This window comes from Primulina tabacum, unplaced genomic scaffold (genome assembly GCF_025594145.1).
Source record: "Primulina tabacum isolate GXHZ01 unplaced genomic scaffold, ASM2559414v2 Contig618, whole genome shotgun sequence".
Classification (NCBI taxonomy): Eukaryota; Viridiplantae; Streptophyta; class Magnoliopsida; order Lamiales; family Gesneriaceae; genus Primulina; species Primulina tabacum.
The window spans coordinates 29,423-49,786 of NW_027459812.1; the positions used below are offsets into that span (position 1 = coordinate 29,423).

At 33.1% G+C, this 20,364-nt stretch overlaps 1 protein-coding gene and 1 pseudogene across 1 annotated transcript; one reads left to right on the plus strand and one right to left on the minus strand.

The window, feature by feature from the left end:
- Window positions 1–333: 333 nt before the first annotated feature.
- Window positions 334–1,394, minus strand: LOC142534599 (NEP1-interacting protein-like 1; annotated as a pseudogene).
- Window positions 1,395–5,524: 4,130 nt separating this feature from the next.
- On the plus strand, window positions 5,525–10,781 carry LOC142534604 (la-related protein 1C-like). Its single transcript, XM_075641465.1, has 8 exons — window positions 5,525–5,604; window positions 5,730–5,955; window positions 6,144–6,712; window positions 7,026–7,116; window positions 7,785–7,856; window positions 8,146–8,154; window positions 10,397–10,466; window positions 10,756–10,781. The coding sequence occupies exons 1-8, from the start codon at window positions 5,525–5,527 to the stop codon at window positions 10,779–10,781; spliced, it is 1,143 nt and encodes a 380-aa protein (XP_075497580.1).
- Window positions 10,782–20,364: the final 9,583 nt, after the last annotated feature.

Consider the following 20,364-nt stretch of genomic DNA (forward strand, 5'->3'; position numbering starts at 1 on the left):
AACAAAGAGTTACACCAGATGAGCGTTAAAATTAAAATGGTTAGAAAGTGCAAAGCATGGTTGTGAATGAAGTGAAAATCAAGCAAGAAAATTGAACTTTATTGATAAATAAACTATGGAACAATATTTATAAATGAATAAGAATGAAAATATATTATGCGCCTGTACTAATTTGCATAATTTACGATGATTTATAGGAATAGTCAAATATCCACGTCATACAAGATGGATACGATACAATGCCATGTAACAACACAACTAGTGATGATAAGAAAATACTAATAGCAAACAAACATTGTGTGTACGTAGGATCTGTGAGGGAATACAAACCACACCTCAAAATTTCTTTACAAAATCGTGATCAAGCGCAGAGACCGAACACGAAAGATGTTGCTCAGAAACTACATACATAGAGCTGCACCTAGCCAATCTAAAACTACGGATTTATTGAACAAATAGAGAGGCCGTATACGAGTAAGAGGATATCATCAAGCTGGTGTTTCTCGCCGTACAAAAAGAGCATCAAAATACTCTTCTACACAACGGGCAAGAACCGTGTCTCACCAGCCAAGAGTCGATGCAAGGTAGATGAAACAAGTGGTGACAATGAGGTAAACTTCGCACGGTCTCCCCTAGCTGAAAGTCCTGCGTATATTTAAAAGCATGGGACAGATTCTTCTAAATCAGTTCAACTTGTCGATAAAAGAAGTCTATATACAAAGAGCTCAAATGTTGGGAACGTCTTCAAATGTTGTTTCTACAGCTCCCATCTGATTAACGAAGAAAATGTCGGGAACGTCTTCAAATGTTGTTTCTACAGCTCCCATCTGATTAACGAAGAAAAATTTCGTAAGTCAAAAAAGTAAAAATACTGTCATCCCTATTTCAAAGAAAAGCAATCGAGCAGCATAATACCTGACTTTGCACGGCACTTAGCATAGCTGGACCAATACGCTCGCGGACAAGTCTGCCACTTAGAAGGCTCACTATCACATCATCTGTACAGTCAGATTATTAGCTCCAAACTCAATCAGATTACTAAACATGCTATAAATCTCGAAGATTGAATGCCAGAATTATCACGTCTGCAATTGAATAGTATTGACTCAAGATTATTAATCCATTCAATAGATAAGACTTACCAAATACAGGAGACACTGTATCCCAGATTCATCGGACTGCCACAAAATAGTGATGATTCAAAGACTTCGATGGAGGTAAACAGCACCGGATATGGCACCAACCGAAGCCCCTCTAACAAATCCACTTTCTGTCTCTTGGCCAATAAGCGCTCCAGTCATTGCTCCCAATATGGTACCAACCTGCATAGCAGGGACAGCTCCTTCATTAGCATAAAGAATAATTCGAGAGAAAGTACTACTAAAGATCAACATCCCTCTAAAATTCGGTAGTCGCTGCGTGAGACGTTCTGAAAAAATAATCATAAGGTGATTGAAAATCACCTTTAATCAACTCCAAAAACCTATACAGCACAAAATTCACATCCAAAATCCTACACCACACAATCACAAGAAAATGAAAACTGCATCCTTGGGGTTCTCAGTATGAATGATGGTTTTCTTCACATTCTCTGTCACCCAAGGTCCAAACATAGCCTAAATTATAATTTCTTTAAATGTTCTAAATCCCCAAATATGCTGAAAACCCCCAATTTGCGGGACATAGCAAAAACCTAAACCCTAAAACAATAAAAACCACGGGAGAACAAATCAATGTTAAGGAAAAAACACATTATAATTATGGGGGTGGTGAAACCACCAACCCCTTGAATCGTGATAACCCACCTGCATTAGAAGCGTACGATCAAACCAAATCAAGAAATTGAATCTACAACCACTCAACCAAATGGTTCCAATATGTTGTTTGTACTAAGAAGTCTACTGCAAACAAAAAATGTTGAAACATATTGGAACCATTTTGCAGCAAGGGAGGTGGAAAAAGGAGTGTGGATTGGCCAGTCCTCACTCACCCAAGGCACCTAAGCATGGCCCTCGTCCCCCTTCTCGTCTAAAATGCACTGAGATGCGCCAAATTGCAGCTGTTCTCTTCCAAGAATCCCATTTTCTTCAAAATGTTTGGTGCCATCCTTTTTGCCGAAACCTGTCTGCAAATCCTTGGCTTCTAATAGAGCCCTATTCTACGAGGATGAACTGTGCCAAGCGGTGCGCAAAACAATCTTCGTTGATTTTTGCTGTTTTCTGGTATTATTTTTGTCATATATGTGTATAGCTAGAACATTGGCATGATTGCTTTTGGTATAGTTTCTGGAGATTTGGAGTAGGCCCGCCTGGTGAAATTTTTCTAGTCAGTTAGGTGCTTGTGAATTTTGGGGCCTAAAGATTCTGTGTCATAGGAAATCCGCCGAATCAATAAGTGGTTGAACTTCTAGAACTTAAATACTATCTTGAACGTTGAATTACTGTTTGAACAGTCTAAAACACCCTGTGGATCACCAACTACTGCACCAACGTCGAACGGGTTCCAGGCATACATCAAATCCTGCATCAACGTCCAATCTTAGTGGATTTGGAGAAAGAGGTTTTCAAAACAAAAAAACTTCTTCTGGAAGTCATCTAACAAGATATTGCCCAATCGATTCTGAATTCTCCCAACCGAATTATAATGTGCTAGTGCATTAGTAGGACAATAGATCTAACACAGTAGTCGATTTCAACTGGTTAATAAGACAAGACGAATCTTTAAATATTTATTTCATTTCATGTTTTCTTATTCTATTAGGGTGTGTTTGGTACAAGTGATGAGATAAATAAATGATTAATTATGCTATAGATAATCAAACATATGTGATACTATTAAGATTGTTTGGTTCACCATTTTGAATATGTGAGTAGCTTTTAAATATTGAGTGAGTCTCATGTGAGACCGTCCCACGGATCATAATCCGTGAGAGCGGGTCACTCTACCCATATTCACAATAAAAAGTAATACTCTTAGCATAAAAAGTAATACTCTTAGCATAAAAAGTAATACTTTTTCATGGGTAACCCAAATAAGAGATCCGTCTCACAAATACGACCCGTGAGACCGTCTCACACAAGTTTTTGCGTATTAATAAATTTAATATTATACCCTTGTTAAGTTTACTTATTTGTTGTGCTCAAAGCAATACATAATATTAGATAATAATAATAATAATGTTAATAATGACGATATTAATAATCTTTGAATTATATGTGTAAATATCATAAATTAAATATAATAAAAATAAAAATATTATTGATAAGCATAACCAACATTAAAATTTAGTTTTTATTATTTTATTAAAATATATACAAATAAATTATTTTTTTTCAAAATAAAAATATATCTTTATATTTTTTAAAGTTAAATCAAATTAAATAATAATGATATATATTAAATATCAGGATCGACATCTAACGTACAACATTCTAAAATAAATTTTTATTCAAGGCAAAAAACTTGTGTGAGACGGTCTCATGGGTCGTATTTTTTGAGACGGATCTCTATTTGGGTCATCCATGAAAAAGTATTATTTTTTATGCTAAGAGTATACTTTTATTGTGAATATGAGTAGGGTTGACCGTCTCACAGATTAAGATCCGTGAGACGGTCTCACATAAGACTCACTCTTTATTCAATAAATAACTTAACACCTCTAAGAAATACGAGGAGAAAATGTAATTTATTAAGTTTTGATAGTGTATCTCACTTGATTTGTTAGATTAATAATCAAATAGTTATCTAAAAATGGATCTTAAATCGGATCAAAATGATTATTAAAACATCTTTAAAATTTTAACCAAATATTGGATAAGTGTTTGACTATTAATCTATCATTGTTTAATCCACTCAACCAAACACACCCTTAGAATATACTTTGAACCTTTCCTATTTTAAATGATTTTTCCATAAACAAAGAACATTTTCATTTACCTAAGAATACAGAGAGAGGGATTCATTTCTTGTACTAAAATTGTGCTATGATAACGGTACGGTTTATATTTTGTTTTAAGAGGCACTTTAGGTTTTGTATTTCATGATTCCGGGACAAATATACAATATTTAATAAAATATTACCACCGCTCAATTTTTAAATGGATGAGCTTATTGAGGACTTCTGAAACATGTCTTTGATATTTCTTCTTATATAGAAAATTGAACACTTAAATGAGTTTATAATGACATAAAATGCACTCTTATAAAAAATCGGTTTTGCATTTTCATAAAATAAGAGCAATACGAAGTATTTGTTAGTTGATATAAGAGTTCGTTATGTTGTGGCGTTTACATGTGCATGAGATGTGATAGAATAATATTAGATACAATCATCAACAGGAACACAAAAAAATAAGTGATATTTAGAACAAAATGCTACGTGGTGTACATGAATAATCTTATACGACAAAAATCAACTCTTGAACATGTTGAATCATCCTCTATATTCTAGATAGCAGTGCATAGATGAATCAGACCATAATAATAATTCTTTAGGGTTGAACTAGTGACAAATACTTGTAGAGCCAATTTTTTTCTAATAATTTTTTGGGCTTGAATCAATTAGTACATAATTATTTAGAAAATTATTACATGTCAATTGACAAAAAAATCTATTTAGTTTAACGTAGATTTCTATCATGATTTTTATTTAATTAAAAGAATATTTTTGTCAATTGATTTAGAATGATTAAAGCAAATTATAATCTCTATATTATCTAAGAACAGAAGTAACACTCATGTCTTATCTCACCATATTTTCAAATTTTGAACATCCAATCCTATCTATATTTTTGAAAGTCTAGTTATGTCTATACATTAATTATTATTTATTTAAGTATGGTATTAAAGATAAATCGGCTATTTTTTTAGGAAAAATAATATGACAATAGTAAATATTTTATTTCTATTTAGATTATTTATTTTTTTTAGTAATTTTAGAGTAAGTTTTTTGTTTTTTCTTATCTAATCTTGTATTTGAGTTTTATTTAATTCTATCAAAATTTTCTAGCAAAACGTTAATGTGAAACAATTTGAAATACAAAGATAAGATCTTCTTAATGATAACTTTGGAGATAAATTATATCATCACCATATGTCAAAATTTTAAAAGTACAACTTGATATAAATCACCTTATAAATCATTAAAGATTTTTCGATTTTTAAAAACATAGGCTTTGTTTTTATAAATAAAAGATATCGGATTTTAAATATCGATTATTTATTCTTTGTTTTTTTTTTTCGAGATATAAATATTATTTCGTTCCGATATATAAATAAATAAAATTACACTTTATCTGTTTATCTTGATTACTAAATACGTATATCTAATTAATCCGAGCTGTAATTATATTTGTCGTAGGAAAGTAATTCCCCGCTTCATTGCTCTATATATATGCGGGGAGGACTAGAACACTGCACTTTTAGTTGCTTCCGAACAAGAAACACGGGCGGAGATAGGCGATTTCGATTTCGAGTGGGAATTTTTGGGTTTTCTTAATCGATTCGATTGTGTTGGTGGGTTTTGATGTTCAGTTGCCCTGAACCATATTTTTTGTTTTTCTGCAACGGCTCCCCTGTTTCGACTCCTCCGCCTCTGTTCAATCTGTAAATTCTGTTATTGATCGCCATTCACGGCTCGCGTCGCCTTGTTCATGTTCGAGTATCTCTGATCAGAAGCACGTTTTGCCTTCTGAAATTTTCCTAAACCAATTAATCGCACCACCTGCTAGTTTCTTGGCCGAGGATGGTCAGGCTGAGGGAAGTGAGAATGTTGGTGTAACCAAGAAGTGTGTTTGGAACAATCCTGCTAATGGTGTTGCTCCGCAGGTTGGTGCTTTGATGGGGACAGCATCTTGGCCTGATTTCTCCAAATCAGCTCGTGCTTCCACGAAGGCTTCTTCGAGTTCGACTGATTCTCTTGAAGAACTCTCTCACGAACCAATCATTCTGTCACAGGTTTATTATTTCTGTCATTGTTGTTCTCTATATTTTGGCCCTTTTAATCTACCTGTTCAATTTATCTGATGTTCTTAGTTGCTTGGGTTTTATTATATATGCTTCTAGTGCTATTATGAACTCGATGATCAAGTTTTCGTACAAGTTAGACTGCTTTCCTTACGAAATTTTCTTTTTGTGAATAATAGGGGACGTCAGTTGACTCTTGGTCTTCACAGGAAGTAGCAACAAATTCAGCTTCGAACCATGAATCTCCTATCCGCCAGTGTTCTCCGGAGCTAGGTGGTGACAGGACAAGTCACAGAAACATAACAGCCAACGGCAGCTTTTCTCAAGCACCAAATTCACACAGTTCTGTGGTTGAAGCGTCTCCTTTTAAGCCAGTGAAGTCCAGCATCTCTTCGGGGGTATCTCCTAGGGACAACACACGTTGGGATGTTGGACAGAGAGGAGGATCTCACAGTGGGCATGAGCCACACCATCCGCGTGGTCCTTTTAGAAGGAACAACAGTGGACCGCAACTTCAAGGGAATGGTTCTTCTAATCATGGCCATGGTAGCAAACGATACCAGGAACGTTGGATTGATGATTGGAGCTATAACCATCAATCTTTTGGCAGCAGAGTAAACCTTGCACCCCAGCAGAGTGTCGCCTCTCGGCCCTTCATACGTGGTCCAGTTTCAAGTGCTCCTTTTATTCCTCCACCTCCCCTGTGGGTGCGCGGCCCTATGGTCCCCCAGTGTTCTACAATGGTGAGGTTTGCTGCTTTGAGATACTTGCTTCTGTAGATTATCTTGCGTGCTAATTATATTTTGTTTCAATTTGCAGATGCTTCATCTTTTACGTATTTTGCTCTTGGACCCCACCCAGGTTCACCCGGGCACATGCCTATGTTTCCATATGCACCAATGTCGTCTCCCATACCTGATCCTCACTTGCCTTCCAAAATTGTGAAACAGATAGATTATTTTGGTATGTTATTTTTGTTATGCATACTAAATGATTCATCCGCTCATTGCTGTCTATTTGCGCATGGTATCAACGCTTGGATTTTCACATGTATCTTGCAGTGATGATAATTTGGTGAAGGACACATATTTGCGCCAGAAAATGGATGTGGATGGATGGGTTCCCATAAACTTAATAGCAAGCTTTAAGAAAGTAAGTCGGTCAAATTAATGAAAAATTTCCTGCTTATGCTTATTTCTTTATCCATTTTATCTAAACTTAAACTTGCGATTTTTTTTGATTGTTGGTACATAGAAGAGAAATTTTGAGGCTCTAGATCAGAAAGTTGAAAATATCAAAAGCTTGATTCTTTAATTGGAATTTAGTGAGCAATATAGGTTAAGAATTTTGAAATGTTTCGGTTTTGTTAGATTATTCTTGGATGAAATAAAATGACAATTGATATCTAACTGTAATACGCTTGAGTTTATCAGAAGATTTATATTGATATGGAAATGGTAAATTTGTATGACCAAGAATGCACATTAGAATCATGGTACACTCTTTTTAGTTGGTTTCATTAGGTAACAATGATACTATTTTGAGAATGAAGTAGCTTGGACGGGTTAGTTATTCATGTAAGTTGTCTTTGGAGTGGAATTTGGAGATGCCTGATCGGATCAAAATCATCTCTGGCTGAAAATCTTGCCTGCCATGATTTGAAACACCAAATCGACTGTTAGTGCTGCCATTTAACCTCTTATCATAGTCACAGGCAGCTGGTTTTATGGCTGATCATATCAAACTTTTTAAATGATTTGCCACCTATTACGATGAGACTTAACTATGAATACTAATATTATACATTCTCAATTTTTCAGATTAGGGAGCTGACAGACAATGTCCAACTTATATTGGATGCTTTGCGAGCTTCGAATGTGGTGGAAATACAGGTGAAATGTATCGCATATTTGATCTTCGCAATACCACTTTCTTATAGTAAATCTTTTACTAGTAGTGTAGTCCAAAATTTTACTGAAAAAACAAGTGAATATGCGATTAACTTATGAGCAAAATCTGTTAATATCCCCTTTTCAGCTTTCTCATGCGACTTGTTCTATATATCTATAGACTTGTTATCCTTTGGGTATTTTGTAGACATTTCATCCCACGACATGCACTTTAGATAGAGTATTGGTGGTTTCTAACTCATCTAGGCGATTTTTTTTCTTACTCTTGCAGGGAGAAAAGGTGAGGAGGAAGGGTAATTGGAGAAAATGGATAATGCCAACCTTCTTGTATTCTACATGATCAAGTCCTCAATTTCTTTAATGAGCAATATAGGTTAAGAAGTAAAATCATTGAACGAGGAAACAACTGGTTTTAGTGGTTTTTTTAAAATACAATTGTGCATTTTACGATGTCCTTTTACCAAGTACTCTAATATTTTGCCAAAAATATTAATTTCCCGTCAAAATGTTTTTCTAAAAAAGAAAAGATATCATTAATATTGAAATATATGTACTACAATAAATGATAATTTCAATTATTGTTTGTATTGATTATATCAATCATTTAGTTCAAATTTGAATTTAATTCATTTTTATATTAATTAAAATATTTATATATTATTATTTTATTATTTTTTATTCAAATTGAAACTAAACTTTATTGAAAATATAAACTAAATTAAAAATTTTTACATTGATTATATCAATCAATTTAATTTGTGATATGATTTGTGTTACTATGATATTTAATTTTTATTACAAACTGTATAAATAAATTTTAAACAAATGATTGCAATGTTATATATATATATATCATCATCCATTCGATGTGCGTAATTTTTCTATATTTCATCACATCCAATAGATGAGTGACACCTCATCGGTGCTCAAAAAGTGTGTACGGTAGGTGTGCAGGATATCAAAATTAATTATATGTGTGTGTACTGTAATAAATGACCACTTTAATTATTGTTTGCATTGATTATATCAATTCATTTAATTCAATTTTGAATTTATTTAATTTTTGTATTAATTCAAATGTAATTTATGTATTATATTTTTTATTTTTTTACTCAAATTGAAACTAATCGAAGATAGCCTAAATTGGGGCAATCCATGGTATTTTTCGATTTCTAGATAATTCAATGTTAAGTGTTGTACAATTATTCCAAGGAAATGGGAATCATGCTGGCTGGATCAACTTTTGAAAACTAGATAGATATCGAGCACATAATTAAACAAGAATAAAATGTTATAAAATATTTTGAAATATATTATACAGATGGATTTATTTATATATTTCGAGCATGTTTTAGTTTGATTTTTGAGTATAAGAATAATGTGGGAGCATGTTTTAGTTTGATATTTCGGAGAATATCACCCAAATAAATCATATACTCTTGCTAATATACTATCCTCCAAAAATTAGATTTACTAGTATTTATCCATTATATATAATTTCAAAAATATCATACTCATCTTAAAACCAAAACGTAGTAAACTAATTTTAAGTATGATTCAAATTATTTTCAACGTAACAATTTATATATAACAAAAAAATATTATTCAAATGCTCGTGTCCACACATTAAACACTATATGGGTTAGATGAAATATTTTCTTTAGTCTTACTTTATAGATTTTCAAAGATATTTTATTGAAATATCTATAATTTTTGCAGTGGTAATGATGCAATTAGTAAAAATAAATCACATAAAAAACATATTTTATTCATACCACAATTCAATTTTTATAATATATATATATATTATATATATCTATATATATATCCAAGCATTTTTCTCTAAGCATAAAGTCTCAACTAAAATAAAGAACCTTATCATGTTATCAGAATATTAAGTATCAACCAAAAACCCAACAGAAAAAATTCATATCCAATATTTCAAATATATAAGATGTTTCTGAAAAAAAAAAAAGAGAGGTAATAAACTCGGGACAATCACGAATCCAACTAAATTAGCAACGACTATAAGAAATAAGTCGAAGTTAACCAAAATTTTCAGACGGTGGCTATATGAAGAAAAGAAGAATAGAAAAACTTTTAGCAAACCAAATCTAGTAAACCTTCTCTATCTAAAAATCCATTATTAGGGGGACTAAAATGTAGAAAACAAAAAAACTGTGCCGATGTGCCAAGATAGCCGTTGATGACTTCACCGCACAAGCTCGGAAAAGCAGCCTAAAATATAGAGTTTTTGTATGTTCAAAGTCCTCACTTATGTATCGCTAGAAACTATGTGTTTGTCTTTTCATCATGTATATGCAGACTAGAAATATTGAGAGATTGAGAACCTGATCCTGTAGGATACAGGATGGTTAGTGCTGCCATTTAACCTCTTATCATAGTGACAGAGGCAGCTGGATATTTTATGGCTGATCATATCGAACTGTTTAAATGATTTGCCACCTATTAAGATGAGACTTAGCTATGAATACTAATATTATACATTCTTAATTTTTCAGATTAGGGAGCTGACAGAATGTCCAACTTATACTGGATGCTTTGCGAGCTTCGAATGTGGTGGAAATACAGGTGAATGATTAACATGTTTGATCTTCGTAATACCACTTTTCTAATAGTTAATCTTTTACTAGTAGTGTAGTCCAAAATTTTACTGAAAAAACAAGTGAATATGCTATTAACTTACGAGCAAAATCTGTTAATGTCCCCTTTTCAGTTTTCTCACGCGCCTTATTCTATATATCTATATACTTGTTATCCTTTGGGTATTTTGTAGACATTTCAGCCCACGACATGCACTTTAGATAGAGTATTGGTGGTCTCTAACTCATCTAGGTGATTTTGTTTCTTACTCTTGCAGGGAGAAAAAGTGAGAAGGAAGGGTAACCGGAGAAAATGGATAATGCCAACCATCATGTATCCTACAGGATCAAGTCCTCGATCTCTCAATATTTCTAGTATGCATATTAATGATGAAAAGACAAACACGTAGTAGTTCTAGTGATATTATATCATAGGTGGGGACTTTGAACACACACAACTCTATTAGGCTGCTTTTCCGAGCTTGTGGTGGTCTCTAACTCATCTAGGCGATTTTTTTTTCTTACTCTTGCAGGGAGAAAAGGTGAGGAGGAAGGGTAACTGGAGAAAATGGATAATGCCAACCATCATGTATCCTATAGGATCAAGTCCTCAATCTCTCAATATTTCTAGTTTGCATATACATGATGAAAAGACAAACACGTAGTTTCTAGCGATACTATTATCATAGGTGGGGACTTTGAACCACAACAACTCTCTATTTTAGGCTTTTTTTCGAGCTTGTGGTGGTCTCTAACTCATCTAGACGATTTTTTTTCTTACTCTTGCAGGGAGAAAAGGTGAGGAGGAAGGGTAACTGTAGAAAATAGATAATGTTAACCATCTTGTATCCTACATGATCAAGTTCTCAATCTCTCAATATTTCTAGTCTGCATAACATGATGAAAAGACAAACACATAGTTTTTAACGATACATAGGTGGGGACTTTGAACATACAACAACTCTATATTTTAGGCTGCTTTTCCGAGCTTGTGCGGTGAAGTCATCAACGGCTATCTTGAAACATCGGCACATTTTTTTTGTTTTCTACATTTTAGTCCCCTAATCATGGATTTTTGGATAGAGAATGTTTACTAGATTTGGTTTGCTAAAAGTTTTTCTGTTCTTCCTTTCTTCATTTAGTCACCGTCTGAAGATTTTGGTTAACTTCCACTTATTTCTTATAGTCGTTGGTAATTTAGTTGGATTCGTGATTGTCTCGAGTCTATTATCTCTCTCTTTTTTTTCCCCAGAAACATCTTATTATATTGAAATATTGGATATGAATATTTTCTGTTTGGTTTTGGTTGATACTTAATATTTGATGACAGGATAATGTTTTATTTTAGTTGAGACTTTATGCGTATGAAAAAATGTTTTGATATATATTATATATATATATATATATATAAAAATTGAATTGCAGTATGAATAAAAATGTTTTTAATGTGATTTATTTTTACTAATTGCATCTTTATCACTGCAAAAATTATAGACATTTTCAATAAAATATCTTTGAAAATCTATAAAGTAAGACTAAAGAAAATATTAATCTAACGATATACCGTTTAATGTGTTGCCACAAGCATTAAATAATATTTTTTTGTTATAATATAAATTGTTACGATGAAAATAGTTTGAATCATACTTAAAATTAGTTTACTACGTTTTGATTTTGAGCTGAGTACGATATTTTTGAAGTTATATATATAATGGATAAACACTAGTAAATCTAATTTTTGGAGGATAGTATATTAGCAAGAGTATATATCTGGGAACTTTTCAACTGTGTCTACTAACAAACCATTTGCCCCCGGTGTCAAAAATGTCGGGAACGTCTTCAAATGTTGTTTCTACATGTTCCATCTGATTACGAACGAAGAAAAATTCTAAAGTCAAAAAAGTAAAAATACTGTCATCCCTATTTCAAAGAAAAGCAATCGAGCAGCATAATACCTGACTTTGCACGGCACTTAGCATAGCTGGACCAATACGCTCGCGGACAAGTCTGCCACTTAGAAGGCTCACTATCACATCAATCTGTACAGTCAGATTATTAGCTCCAAACTCAATCAGATTACTAAACATGCTATAAATCTCGAAGATTGAATGCCAGAATTATCACGTCTGCAATTGAATAGTATTGACTCAAGATTAATCCATTCAATAGATAAGACTTACCAAATACAGGAGACACTGTATCCCAGATTCATCGGACTGCCACAAAATAAGTGATGATTCAAAGACTTCGATGGAGTAAACAGCACCGGATATGGCACCAACCGAAGCCCCTCTAACAAATCCACTTTCTGTCTCTTGGCCAATAAGCGCTCCAGTCATTGCTCCCAATATGGTACCAACTGCATAGCAGGGACAGCTCCTTCATTAGCATAAAGAATAATTCGAGAGAAAGTACTAAAGATCAACATCCCTCTAAAATTCGGTAGTCGCTGCGTGAGACGTTTCTGAAAAAAATAATCATAAGGTGATTGAAAAATCACCTTTAATCAACTCCAAAAACCTATACAGCACAAAATTCACATCCAAAATCCTACACCACACAATCACAAAGAAAATGAAAACTGCATCCTTGGGGTTCTCAGTATGAATGATGGTTTTCTTCACATTCTCTGTCACCCAAGGTCCAAACATAGCCTAAAATTATAATTTCTTAAATGTTCTAAATCCCCAAATATGCTGAAAACCCCCAATTTGCGGGACATAGCAAAAACCTAAACCCTAAAACAATAAAAACCACGGGAGAACAAATCAATGTTAAGGAAAAAAACATATAATTATGGGGTGGGTGAAACCACCAAACCCCTTGAATCGTGATAACCCACCTGCATTAGAAGCGTACGATCAAACCAAAATCAAGAAATTGAATCTACAACCACTCAAACCAAATGGTTCCAATATGTTGTTTGTACATAAGAAGTCTACTGCAAACAAAAAATGTTGAAACATATTGGAACCATTTGCAGCAAGGGAGGTGGAAAAGGAGTGTGGATTGGCAGTCCTCACTCACCCAAGGCACCTAAGCATGGCCCTCGTCCCCTTCTCGTCTAAAATGCACTGAGATGCGCCAAATTGCAGCTGTTCTCTTCCAAGAATCCCCATTTTCTCAAAATGTTTGGTGCCATCCTTTTTGCCGAAACCTGTCTGCAATCCTTGGCTTCTAATAGAGCCCTATTCTACGAGGATGAACTGTGCCAAGCGGTTGCGCAAAACAATCTTCGTTGATTTTTGCTGTTTTCTGGTATTATTTTGTTCCATATGTGTATAGCTAGAACATTGGCATGATTGCTTTTGGTATAGTTTCTGGAGATTTGGAGTAGGCCCGCCTGGTGAAATTTTTCTAGTCAGTTTAGGTGCTTGTGAATTTTGGGGCCTAAAGATTCTGTTGTCATAGGAAATCCGCCGAATCAATAAGTGGTTGAACTTCTAGAACTTAAATATCATCTTGATCGTTGAATTACTGTTTGAACAGTCTAAAACACCTGTGGATCACCAACTACTGCACCAACGTCGAACTGGTTCCAGGATACATCAAATCCTGCATCAACGTCCAATCTTAGTGGATTTGGAGAAAGAGGTTTTCAAACAAAAAAACTTCTTCGGAAGTCATCTAACAAAGATATTGCCCAACCGATTCTGAATTCTCCAACCGATTATAATGTGCTAGTGCATTAGTAGGGACAATAGATCAACACAGTAGTCGATTTCAACTGGTTAATAAGACAAGACGAATCTTTAAAATATTTATTTCATTTCATGTTTTCTTATTCTTAGGGTGTGTTTGGTACAAGTGATGAGATAAATAAATGATTAATTATGTTATAGATAATCAAACATTATGTGATACTATTAAGATTGTTTGGTTCAACATTTTGAATATGTGATTAGCTTTTAAATATTGAGTGAGTCTAATGTGAGACCGTCCCACGGATCATAATCCGTGAGACGGGTCAACTCTACCCATATTCACAATAAAAAGTAATACTCTTAGCATAAAAAGTAATACTTTTTCATGGGTAACCCAAATAAGAGATCCGTCTCACAAATACGACCCGTGAGACCGTCTCACACAAGTTTTTGCGTATTAATAAATTTAATATTATACCCTTGTTAAGTTTACTTATTTGTTGTGCTCAAAGCAATACATAATATTAGATAATAATAATAATAATGTTAATAATGACGATATTAATAATCTTGAATTAATATGTGTAAATATCATAAATTAAATATAATAAATAAAAATATTATTGATAAGCATAACCAACATTAAAATTTATTTTATTATTTTATTAAAATATATACAAATAAATTATTTTTTTCAAAATAAAAATATATCTTATATTTTTAAAGTTTAAATCAAATTAAAAATAATGATATATATTAAATACAGGATCGACATCTAACGTACAACATTCTAAAATAAATTTTTATTCAAGGCAAAAAATTGTGTGAGACGGTCTCATGGGTCGTATTTTTTGAGAGGATCTCTATTTGGGTCTATCCATGAAAAAGTATTATTTTTTTATGCTAAGAGTTACTTTTATTGTGAATATGAGTAGGGTTGACCCGTCTCACAGTTAAGATCCGTGAGACGGTCTCACATAAGACTCATCTTTATTCAATAAATAACAAACACTCTAGAAATAAGAGGAGAAAATGTAATTTATTAGTTTTGATAGTGTATCTCACTTGATTTGTTAGATTAATAATCAAATAGTTATCTAAAAAATTGGATCTTAAATCGGATCAAAATGATTATTAAAACATCTTAAAATTTTAACCAAATATTGGATAAGTGTTTGACTATTAATCTATCATTGTTTAATCCACTCAACCAAAACACCCTTAGAAATACTTGAACTTTCCTATTTTAAATTGATTTTCCAAAACAAAGAACATTTCATTTACCTAAGATACAGAGAGAGGGATTCATTTCCTGTACTAAAATTGTGCTATGTAACGGTACGTACGGTTATATTTTGTTTTAAGAGGCATTTAGGTTTTGTATTCATGATTCCGGGACAAATAACAATATTTAATAAAAATTTACCACCGCTAAATTTTTAATGGATGAGCTTATGAGGACTTCTGAAAAATGTCTTTGATATTTTTCTTATATAGAAAAATTGAACACTTAAATGAGTTTATAATGACATAAAATGCACTCTTATAAAAAATCGGTTTTGCCATTTTCATAAATAAGAGCAAATACGAAGTATTTGTTAGTTGATATAAGAGTTCGTATGTGTGGCGTTTACAGTGCATGAGATGTGATTAGAATATATTAGATACATCATCAACAGGAACACAAAAAAATAAGTGATATTTAGAACAAAATGCTACGTGTGTACCATGAATAATCTATACGACAAAAATCAACTCTTGAACAGGTTGAATCACCTCTATATTCTATAGATGCAGTGCATAGATGAATCAGACCATAATAATAATTCTTAGGTTGAACTAGTGACAAATACTTGTAGAGCCAATTTTTTCTAATAATTTTTTGGGCTTGAATCAATTAGTACATAAATTATTTAGAACAATTATGTACCAATTGACAAAAAAAATCTATTTAGTTTAACGTAGATTTCTATCATGATTTTATTTAATTAAAGAATATTTTGTCAATTGATTTAATGATTAAAGCAAATTATAATCTCTATTATCTAAGAACAGAAGTAACACATGTTCTTATTCTCACCATATTTTCAAATTTGAACATCCAATCCTTATCTATACTTTTTGAAAGTATAGTTATGTTATACATTAATTATATTATTTAAAGTATGGTATTAAAGATAAATCGGCTATTTTTTAGGAAAAAATTATATGACAATAGTAATATTTATTCTTATTTAGATTATTATTTTTTTTTTAGTAATTTTAGAGTTTTTTGTTTTTCTTATCTAATCTTGTATTTGAGTTTTTAATTCTATCAAATTTTCTAGCAAAAAGTTAATGTGAAACAATTTGAAAAAAAGATAAGATCTCTTAATGATAATTTGGAGATAAATTATCATCACCATATGTCAAAATTTTAAAAGTAAAACTTGATATAAATCACCTTATAAATCATTAAAGATTTTTCGATTTTTAAAAACATAGGCTTTGTTTTATAAATAAAAGATATCGGATTTTAAATATCGATTATTTACTTCTTTGTTTTTTTTTTCGAGATATAAATATTATTTGTTCCGATATATAAATAAATAAAATTACCTTTCTTTTTATCTGATACTAAATACGTATATCCTAATTAAATCCGAGCTGTAATTATATTTGTCGTAGGAAAACTAATTCCCCGCTTCATTGCTCTATATATATGCGGGGAGACTAGAACACTGCACTTTTATTTGCTTCCGACAAGAAAACGGGCGGAGATAGGCGATTTCGATTTCGAGTGGGAATTTTTGGTTTTCTTTAATCGATTCGATTGTGTGGTGGGTTTGATGTTCAGTTGCCTGACCTATTTTTTTTTGTTTTCTGCAATGGCTACTGCTTCTGACTCCTCCGCCTCTGTTCAATCTGTAAATTCTGTTATTGATCGCCATTCACGGCTCGCGTCGCCTTGTTCATGTTCGAGTATCTCTGATCAGAAGCACGTTTTGCCTTCTGAAATTTTCCTAAACCAATTAATCGCACCACCTGCTAGTTTCTTGGCCGAGGATGGTCAGGCTGAGGGAAGTGAGATGTTGGTGTAACCAAGAAGTGTGTTTGGAACAATCCTGCTAATGGTGTTGGCTCCGCAGGTTGGTGCTTTGATGGGGACAGCATCTTGGCCTGATTTCTCCAAATCAGCTCGTGCTTCCACGAAGGGCTTCTTCGAGTTCGACTGATTCTCTTGAAGAACTCTCTCACGAACACAATCATTCTGTCACAGGTTTATTATTTCTGTCATGTGGTTCCTATATTTTGGCCCTTTAATCTACCTGTTCAATTTATCTGATGTTCTTAGTTGCTTGGGTTTTATTATATATGCTTCTAGTGCTATTATGAACTCGATGATCAAGTTTTCGTACAAGTTAGACTGCTTTCCTTACGAAATTTTCTTTTTGTGAATAATAGGGGACGTCAGTTGACTCTTGGTCTTCACAGGAAGTAGCAACAAATTCAGCTTCGAACCATGAATCTCCTATCGCCAGTGTTCTCCGGAGCTAGGTGGTGACAGGACAGTCACAGAAACATAACAGCCACAACGGCAGCTTTTCTCAAGCACCAAATTCACACAGTTCTGTGGTTGAAGCTTTTTTAAGCCAGTGAAGTCCAGCATCTCTTCGGGGGTATCTCCTAGGGACAACACGTTGGGATGTGGACAGAGAGGAGGATCTCACAGTGGGCATGAGCCACACCATCCGCGTGGTCCTTTTAGAAGGAACAACAGTGGACCGCAACTTCAAGGGAATGGTTCTTCTAATCATGGCCATGGTAGCAAACGATACCAGGAACGTTGGATTGATGATTGGAGCTATAACCATCAATCTTTTGGCAGCAGAGAAACCTTGCACCCCAGCAGAGTGTCGCCTCTCGGCCTTCGCACGTGGTGGTCCAGTTTCAAGTGCTCCTTTTATTCCTCCACCTCCCCCTGTGGGTGCGCGGCCCTATGGTCCCCCAGTGTTCTACAATGGTGAGGTTTGCTGCTTGAGTACTTGCTTCTGTAGATTATCTTGCGTGCTAATATATTTTGTTTCAATTTGCAGATGCTTCATCTTTTACGTATTTGCTCTTGGACCCACCCAGGTTCACCCGGGCACATGCCTATGTTTCCATATGCACCAATGTCGTCTCCCATACCTGATCCTCACTTGCCTTCAAAATTGTGAAACAGATAGATTATTATTTTGGTATGTTATTTTTGTTATGCATACTAAATGATTCATCCGCTCATTGCTGTCTATTTGCGCATGGTATCAACGCTTGGATTTTCACATGTATCTTGCAGTGATGATAATTGGTGAAGGACACATATTTGCGCCAGAAAATGGATGTGGATGGATGGGTTCCCATAAACTTAATAGCAAGCTTTAAGAAAGTAAGTCGGTCCAAATTAATGAAAATTTCCTGCTATGCTTATTTCTTTATCCATTTTATCTAACTTAAACTTGCGATTCTTTTTTGATTGTTGGTACTAGAAGAGAAATTTTGAGGCTCTAGATCAGAAAGTTGAAAATATCAAAAGCTTGATTCTTTAATGGAATTTAGTGAGCAATATAGGTTAAGAATTTTGAAATGTTTCGGTTTTGTTAGATTATTCTTGGATGAAATAAAATGACAATTGATATCTAACTGTAATACGCTTGAGTTTATCAGAAGATTTATATTGATATGGAAATGGTAAATTTGTATGACCAAGAATGCCCATTAGAATCATGTACACTCTTTTAGTTAGTTGGTTTCATTAGGTAACAATGATACTATTTGTGAGATGAAGATAGTATTGGACGGGTTAGTTATTCATGTAAGTTGTCTTTGGAGTGGAATTTGGAGATGCCTGATCGGATCAAAATCATCTCTGGCTGAAAACTTGCCTGCCATGATTTGAAACACCAAATCGACTGTTAGTGCTGCCCATTTAACCTCTTATCATAGTCACAGAGGCAGCTGGATATTTTATGGCTGATCATATCAAACTTTTTAAATGATTTGCCACCTATTACGATGAGACTTAACTATGAATACTAATATTATACATTCTCAATTTTTCAGATTAGGGAGCTGACAGACAATGTCCAACTTATATTGGATGCTTTGCGAGCTTCGAATGTGTGGAAATACGGTGAAAATGTATCGCATATTGATTCGCAATACCATTTTCTTATAGTAAATCTTTTACTAGTAGTGTAGTCCAAAATTTTACTGAAAAAACAAGTGAATATGCGATTAACTTATTATGAGCAAAATCTGTTAATATCCCCTTTTCAGCTTTCTCATGCGACTTGTTCTATATATCTATAGACTTGTTATCCTTTGGGTATTTTGTAGACATTCATCCCACGACATGCACTTTAGATAGAGTATTGGTGGTTTCTAACTCATCTAGGCGATTTTTTTCTTACTCTTGCAGGAGAAAAGGTGAGGAGAGGGTAGGGTGAGGAAAAATGGATAATGCCAACCTTCTTGTATTCTACATGATCAAGTCCTCAATTCTTTAATGAGCAATATAGGTTAAGAAGTAAAATCATTGAACGAGGAAACAACTGGTTCTTTAGTGGTTTTTTTAAAATACAATTGTGCATTTTTACGATGTCCTTTTACCAAGTACTCTATATTTTGCCAAAAATATTAATTTCCGTCAAAATGTTATTTCTAAAAAAGAAAAGATATATCATTAATATTGAAATATGTACTACAATAAATGATAATTTCAATTATTGTTTGTATTGATTATATCAATTCATTTAGTTCAAATTTGAATTTAATTCATTTTTATATTAATTAAAATATATTTATATATTAATATATTTTTATTCAAATTGAAACTAACTTTATGAAAATAAACTAAATTAAAATTTTTTTACATTGATTATATCATCAATTAATTTGTGATATGATTTGTGTTACTATGATATATTTAATTTTTATACAAATGTATAAAAATTTTAAACACAAATGATTGACAATATATATATCATATATATATCTATTGACACCATCCCTCATCCATTCGATGTGTAATTTTTCTATATTTCATCACATCCAATAGATGAGTGACACCTCATCGGTGCTCACAAAAGTGTGTACGGTAGGTGTGCAGATCAAAATTAATTATATGTGTGTGTACTGTAATAAATGACCACTTTAATTATTGTTTGCATTGATTTATCAATTCATTTAATTCAATTTTGAATTTATTTAATTTTGTATTAA